An 8,418-nucleotide genomic window follows, 5' to 3' on the forward strand; every position below is an offset into this window, starting at 1 on the left:
TGGGGGTGGGTGGGTTGTAAGGGACAAATCACATGACATGTTAATGATGGCATGAATCAGGTTAAGAAACTAAATACCTTTCAAAGGTTATTTGGGTGGAATGTATGCTCCTAAGCAATAGGTTATTCATCCTCATCCTGTAGACTTTGTTTATATACAGGTAAACCAATTTAAAGGAAAGTTTCCAGGAACTGGAAGACTCTTAGTTTTTTTTCCTGGATTTTTGTTTGAAATTTTTTCTTAATATTTATTTTTCCTCGAAACAATGGGAGCTATGAGGACATTCAATGCTTATATGTGTATATTATCAAGCAAATATATATATATATATATATATATGGGGGGCGGGGGGTTGAGCACTTGAGCCTGCATGCCTGTGCATGCATTATTAGTACACAATGAAATGAATCTTTATATGAGCTTGTTTTGCTTTTTTCCTTATTGGGTGGAAATTAACTTTCAATGGGTGCGTTATTATGGTTGGTGCAGGAGTTTCAAGAGTTGGCAGAAGACTGCAATTACAGGATTCCTTGCTGAGCAGAATATAAAGATTGGAAAACCTGATGACTTCTATTGATTGTCTTGTTAGCATCGGGAAAACCTGATGACTTCTATTGATTCTTGTTAGCATCGGTGATTTTATACATCTGTATTTCCTCCCTTATATCGGTACTGGTGGAGGATGGAGTTCAATGCATTTCTATTTACGTGGTTATAGTTTTGATTATTTGTTATTTGTTATTTGTTATATATATATATATATATACCACTCTGTTGAGGAAGGAAATGATGCCCATTGAGAATTAGCTTTAGTTAATTTGTTTGTGTGGGGATCATTGTGTGCCTCGGTGCAACGGTCAGTGAATGGAAAATTTGGAAGAGGAGTAGATTCAAGGGTTGAGGATACAGTGGACTCAAGATTGAAAGGGAAATTTGATAGTAACTAGGATGCAACTATGGTTGAGATAGGCATATCTTGTGTAGATGAGGATAGATGCAAAAGGCCATCCATGGATGCAGTGGTCCAAGCTCTACTGGAGTGTGAAGCTGAATCAATATGAGTCGATATATTGCAGGCATGCATTAAGAGGTGTAACGCTTGTCGTGGTATTCTTCGTTTTGTTTTTGTTTTTGTTTTTTTCTTAAAAATGAAAGTGAGACAGAAAAATTAAGATTAAAGAGAGCACAAAGTTCAATATGATCAATCTACCCTCAAATTCCAGGAAATGGATCCTCTGCAGCAGCAGAGGTACCAGTGAGGGTTTTGTGTCATTCTCTCTCCTGTTCTCTCTCTTGTTTTGTGTCCCTCTCTCTCCTCGCTTGTACCTTGCTGCACCAAGGGTGCTGGTGCAACAGAGGATCCAAATCTCAAATTCCATTGGCCCATTCTAGCTTCGTGCAAGAAAGCCATGTATCCTCATCTTGAATGTTCATCATACACTAAAAAAAAAAATATATATATATATAATATATTGAAAGAAAAAATATACAAAATAATAATAATAATAATAATAATAATAATAATAATAATAATAAAAAAAACAAATAAAACAAATAAAGATCATAGTTAGTTGCGTACATAGCATTGTCCTTGATCAGAGTTTTCCTAGTCATTGCCTCGTAGGTAATATTTTTTGTCAAAATTGACTAAAATGTTATATTTTACACAAAATATGAAAATGTCGTTATATTTTACACAAAATGTGGCGTTGCCTTGTAGGCAATATTTTTTTTTTTGCCAAAATTGATTAAAATGTTATATTTTACACAAAATATGAAAATGTCGTTATATTTTACACAAAATGTGGCGTTAAACAAAAGATGTTCCATTTCAAGGCGGAGTGGGATAGTGATCCACGGCTAGAAAGCTTTGTTGTTTCCTGCCATCGTATGCCCAAGTTCTTTCTCATCACTCTAAATCTCATTTACCTTGCTGCTGCTTCAATACTTTTTTCTGTCATAAAATGATTAGCATTTAATAAATTGCAATTCCCCTTTGTTATTAGAGCAGTAGCCCATCTAGAGATAATTTTTAGTTAGATCAGCCATCCCTGTGATAATTAAACCTTTAAAGTAAAAGAATGGAAGTTTAGTTACATGAACAAGTTTAAGTTTAGGGGCATTTACCTGTAGTTCAGCAGCTTGATATGGGATTCCATCAATTACCCAAAATTCTACCTGTTTTAGAATGACGTGGGGGTTGGGTTTCTCAACTCCAAAAGTTACTCGATTCTTATCCTTCCAAATGTAATAACACATGAATATAAAAATGCTGAAGAAAAAATCCAGTTTATTTTTTGGGATGTCATTTTTTTTTGGTTAAGATCTTGGGATGTCATTAGAATCATAGAAGTACTACCGCAACAAAAGTGGTAAAATAAGGGAAATCTAGAAGATCAGTTTTGGGTCCCAAAGGAGCTGCTGGCCCACATTCTTGTTGAAAAATAGCAGGAAGGAAGACATGCCAGAGAGTCTCATGATGATTGTGGCAAAAAGGGGGTCTATTTCCAATCGTTTTCACAGGATGTCTTTTGTGAGGATTCCTTCATGTGCAATTCTCAAAAAGAAGAGCTTAAATTTGAGATAAATTTTGAGTTTTCAAAAATAGCGCCACCACTGTGAGCATGAAGATAAGCATGTACATCTATTTGAGCATCCACTAGAGTTAATCAATAACTTAGCCTTGAAAAATTTAACAGCTATTTTAGTTATGAGAGAACCCTCATTTGAGAGATGGCACCACCATTTATCAGTTTCAAGGGATATGGGGACTTGGAGAATTGAATTAGTAATTGATAAAGGAAAAAAGAGAGTTCAACAAATCAATATTCCACTGATTCCCCACTATAGAATCATTAGCTTTGTGAAGTATGAGGTGGGGGGGGGGGGATAATTGGCCAGAGAAATTATTCAAAAATGAAAAAAAGAAAAAAAGTGCTAGAACCATGGATCAACCCAAAAGTAAATATACTTTCTATTACCAATTTTTTTGTAATGATGTTTATCACACTTAAAAGTGGTATTCTTTGTTAGTTCACCTCAAGTTTCATACTTGGTATAATTTTGTTGGATTTTTTTCTTCAAATTTTTTGCATTTATGTTTCATCTTCAACCTTGTAATAGTGTCCTATGTCTTCATGGCATTTTCATATTTTTATTTTGCATGAATTTTAATTGTTGGCCCAATCCAAGGTCTCCAGGGTCCCAGGCTCAGCGCAAGCCTGGTCCGGCCCTAGTTCAGGTTGAGATATTTCAGCCTAAACACAATCCTACCAGGCTTAAGACAGCCGGATTTGACCCTATTTTATCATTAGGCCATTTGGTTAAATCCAATAATAAATAACTTTATTTTTTGATAGGTAGGACATGACCTCTTTTAATTGTAGTAACTCATCATGACCTTTTAACTGTGAAGTGTTAGTCCTTGAAAATATCCACCATATATTCCTCTTATTTGTACACTCTCGTTATCTGGATTTGTTTGATTTAAATAGCAACAACTTAATTCTCGACCAGATTATATATGTAGGGCCAAGTCAGGCTCAACCAGGGCCCAGTCTAAGCCCAATTTGACACAAGTTCAGGCCTAGAAATCTCAACCCTGTCCCGCTCTTCGGGCTGAAAAGCCCAATCCAGACCTACTGGGCTTCAGGCGGGCTTAGGGCCCAGGCTCCCAGGCCAAACTTGCAACCTTAGTTGGCAGCATTTCTTTGAGTTTGTTTTTCTCTATATTTAGCATTGAGATCACTATTTTATTTTTAAGAATTATTAGCATTGTTTCTTAGGTAGGTGTTAGTATTCCATGAACTAATGTTGATACTTTCATATTTGATTTTAAGTTTTTTTCCGGCACCATTTGATTGCAAGGAGAATCAAAGGGAAGGGAAGTGAAATTTTCATACTTAAAAAGAAATGTTTGCGATTATTACCCAATGTGATTATATCATTAACTTTAAATTATTCCATATTTGGTTATTAAATTTCAGTTTACTTTGCATCCAAAACCTTTGCTATAATATGTAAAATAAAAATTACATGTAAAATATATCATTACTAAATATGATTAAAAAAATGAAGTAGTTTATACAATTACATAGAGTAAAGATTCCAAAAGTTTATTTTTTAAGTATGAAAATTTCTCTTCCCTTTCCCTTTAATAACCCTTGCAACCAAATATAGCCTACATGAATTATAGTAGATTAGGTTAACCCTGCATTTACATATTTTTTGTGTTATTTTAAATATGAGATTTATTTGTTTACCTTCTTTACTTCAACTCATTTTTTTTTTTAAATAAGAAACTTCATTTAGGTAGAAGGTATGATAAACACAAGTTTAGATACATATTATCTAGAACCAAGGAATGAAAATCTCACGTACCATTGACAGAGTCATCTTGATTAGGGGATGGGTGAAACAAACCACTTCCCTAGATAAAAACCCTTTAGACAAAGTTTACATCAAACGGATAATAAAATAACTCATTATCAAACAAATAATAATCCCCATTTTTTACGACGCATGCTAGACAAGCATCCATTTTCATGCAAACCCAATTCCATGCCACACAAACTACTGGCATATTGGCAGAAAGAATGGCAGTGTCACAGTATGCATGTGGCCCCAAGCATGGTGGTCTACCAATGAGGAACAGAAGAGTGCCGCTGGCCTTGAACAAGGCGCCACTGTCACGAAGGGACTGAAGCGGGCTGCAAGCCTCGCACAAGGCACCAAAGCTCCGCTGTTCGTCTCGGGCGCCACCATCGTCTCAGAGTAATGAAACGATTTCAGATGGTTAGCCGTACATCCAAGGATTCGTACACCGCTCTGGCAGCCACTCCGACGGTTACGAGCAGTGCATCCACCACCACAACGACGAACAGGCACAATAGGAGAATTCTAAGCATCTTACTAGTGGGAAGCTCGATGGCGCAGGGGCAAACAGTTATGGAGAGGGTGAGGGATAGGGAGAGAGGAGGTTGTAAAGGGACGACTGCAGGTGGTAGGATGGCTGCAGAAGGGGGAGTGGCAGGGGCGGGAGCAAGGGAGGTCGTGTGGTGGTAGGAAGGTTGCAGAGGGTGGAGTTACAGGGCACATGAGCAAGAGCAAGAGCAAGGGCAGGATGAAGATGGGTTTGAGCTCTGCCCAGGTGGTGTAGATGGCAGCGATGTGAGCAACGGGACCTTTGTCAATGATTCAGAGGCCGGTCTTCAGGGCCTGGAGCTCAACCATGGTGGCAGCTTCAGAGAGCAACAGATTTGATTTGTAGATCTTTTTGAACCTAAGTGGCGAGGGTTGTCGAAGAAAGAGCACTTGGGGTGGAAAAAAATCGTCTGCAATTCCGATCTTGTATAATTCCGTGAAATACCACCTTGGGGGGTGACACGTGTATTGATACCAATGCAATGGTCCAGATCTGATTTAAATGCTTTTTCACTGATTTAAGATTTTATTAGTTGTACCAGATCTGGACCATTGTATTGGTTTCAATACATGTGTCATCCCCTGAAGGTGGTATTTCACAGAATTGTACGAGATCGGAATTGTAGACGATTTCAACCCACTTGGGGTTGGGCCTTCTACAGAGGGCGTAGTGACAAGGCTAAAGCAGGTATGTAGCTAGGGCCAAGGGTTGTCGTTGGCATCTTTGGCATCACAACATCGTCATCATCACTGCTTGTTGAGCAACTGAGGGTCATGATGGATAATCACTTAGATGGAGAAAAAGTAAATACGCCACAAGGGCGGAGTTGTATCACACACAGAGGCAGAGCATATTCAGAGAGAAAAAAAAAATGGAAAAAATCCTAACTATTCAGAGAGAACAAAAGAAAAAACCCTAACGCTGACTAGCAATACACTTATTTCTTTAGAGAGGGATTTTTTTTTTTTTCATTTCTCAATGTATTCAAAGGCATTCAAAACAATGAAAAATCTTGACATAACATAATTGTAATTCGTTTTCAAATAATTTTGAAAACCCCCCTTTATCTCCAACTTAAAAGGATTTTTGGAAATAAAATAAGTGGCGATCCAAAGAAGTTTACATATTTTAAAGAGTAATTTACAGTACTATACCGAGAGAATGCCAATATTATAAGAACACTCCTTCTTTTTTATTAAATTAAAATCAGATCCTTTACTATCAGTTATTTTTAAGGAATATACTTTACATGCTGATGTCAATTAGTATATATTTTTTTAAATACCAAAATACCCTTGCAACTGGTGAAGTACCTAATATATCCTCTAATCTCTAATCTCTAATATCTCACTCTCTCTCTCTCTCTTTCGTTTTCTTCCTTTCTTTGAATCTCTACCTCCTCTGAATCTCTACCTCGAATCAAAGCAAAAGGAAAATTGACTGAAATGAAAACTAAAAAACCTAAATGCTTTGATGATCATACAGAAGCAATATGATGCGCAATGCCCTAAAGGACAAGAAACAACGGCTCATCAAGAATTTTGCAGCGGTTCAGGTACCGACAATAATGACGTAATAAGGCTTTATTTTCTATTTTTCTAAATCCTCTTTTTGGTCAGCGGTTCAGGTCCGGCAATAAGGATTTATTTTTTGTTTTTTAAATCCTCCTCTTCTTCTTCTTCTTCTTCTTCAGGTCAGCGGGACGGTAGCAGCTGTGAGCCCTTGTCTTTTTTTAGGAAGCTTGAAGATTTTGGAGCCCGAGGTTTTAGAAGAATCACAATAGGGTTCACCCTCAACCGGCAGAAGCCCACCTGAATGTGAATTTAACTTTGAGTCTAATGTAAATCTCATAACAATGCTCCGAAACCTCAAGAGATCGCTGAACCTGTTTCGGATTCACCGGAAGTGAAGCAGCCTTGCCTGGAAGAAGAAATGGTTTTTTCTCTAGAAATCGAAGAAGGGAAAGGGATTGTCTTGGACTGAAATCCCCTTTATGAGGCATGTATGAAAAGTTGTTTGAGTTAGCTGGTTCTCTCTGTCGCATTGATGAAGACTGCAAGGTATGGAGGGGGAAAAAAAAAACAATTTCTTACCAAGAACATAAACCACGTTCTTTCCTGCAGAACTCACTTCTTCTCGTCCAAGAGAACTGTAAATCCAACTTCTTTTTTGGAAACAAGTCTTAATTTTTTGGGTTGAAACCCATTTGATTAATAGACTGAGGAAGAAGAAAAGAGGGAGTGGAAGGAGCAAGGAAGAAAGAGAAGGACCATTATCTCCGCTGGAAACATGAGAGGGGCTGGGTTGGCTCATAGTAGGAAACATAGGAAGTTTGGAAAGATGGGTTGGCTCTGCGATTGGATGGACTGAATCCTCCGGCAATGAGATCAGAATCATATATGATCGACCAAATTTCTATAATGGACGTGAGAAAGCTGGTGAGATTGTCGCGGTTGGAGATGTTGAAAACTAAGTTGAGAAGGATTCCTAAAAACTACATCTTTTGTTAAGATCTTCTCAGATGGCTGCTCGAATCCCGACCAGGGATGACTTTGCAAAGATGTTGGATGAATTTGGGGCAAGAGTCCAATTGCACATGTATTTTAGTCTAAAGGGTACGACAATCATTTCAATTACTCAGTCAACATCAACTAACGGTAGGGGGTCTGAGTCTAATTTAGTGAAAGAGAGGGGGTGTTCCTATAATACTGGCATTCTCCAGGGGAGTGGCACTGTAAATTACCCTGTTTTAAATACACCTCTAGAGGTGCCATTCAAACAATCCCTTTAGATATTTTTCAGTATGATGATTCAGCATATGGGGGTATATTTATATTTCTTTTTTATTTTTTTATCCAATTTTCTTAAATATTTTTGGGGAGAGGATTTCCCACCATGGTCGAGTGCCAATTCAGGCATATCCACCATCCCTAATTGTTAACAATCAAATTAAGGTAGAATGCTTGAGTGATCTAACTGATCATACAAACCCTTTATTTATAATAAGTAAAAGAGAATCATAAAAGAACTACAAGTTATACCCCAATTACAACTAACCCCCATCCAGCCGTTACACTCTAAATAGGGTTGGTGGAAGAGGGAAATACCCTAGTGTCCCTGCGGAACACTTAAATATATATTCTAACACTCCCCTCAAGTTGGTGCATAGATATTACACGTGCCCAACTTGACTAAACAAGGATAAAATACCTTCCCGACTAACCCTTTATTGAACACATCAACTAATTGATCACCAAACTTCACAAAGGGAAAACAAATCAAACTAGGATAAAGTGTCTATCAATTTCCACATGTTTGGTCTGGTCATGCTGTGCTGGATTACGAGAAATACTGATAGAAGCCTTGTTATCACAGTAGAGCATCATAATGAATACCAATATCATCTAACAACATGTTGTTTCATGGTTGTCCTTGTTGGCAACCCGACCACGTGGCGGTGATGACATGACCAGTTTGGGTGACATAGATGGAAA

The 8,418-nt window shown here is 37.6% G+C and overlaps 1 protein-coding gene across 1 annotated transcript in view; it reads left to right on the forward strand.

Annotated features, from left to right (window-relative positions):
- The window catches only part of LOC122058221 (D-aminoacyl-tRNA deacylase), a 14,712-nt gene extending 13,985 nt beyond the window's left edge, over positions 1–727 (forward strand). Inside the window, exon 9 of the mRNA XM_042620799.1 lies at positions 490–727. Within this exon, the coding sequence (XP_042476733.1) occupies positions 490–577 (88 nt within the window). The 3' untranslated portion in view covers positions 578–727. The remainder of the gene's footprint in view (positions 1–489) is intronic.
- Positions 728–8,418: the final 7,691 nt, after the last annotated feature.

The sequence above is a fragment of the Macadamia integrifolia genome, chromosome 12 (assembly GCF_013358625.1).
Source record: "Macadamia integrifolia cultivar HAES 741 chromosome 12, SCU_Mint_v3, whole genome shotgun sequence".
Lineage (NCBI taxonomy): Eukaryota > Viridiplantae > Streptophyta > Magnoliopsida > Proteales > Proteaceae > Macadamia > Macadamia integrifolia.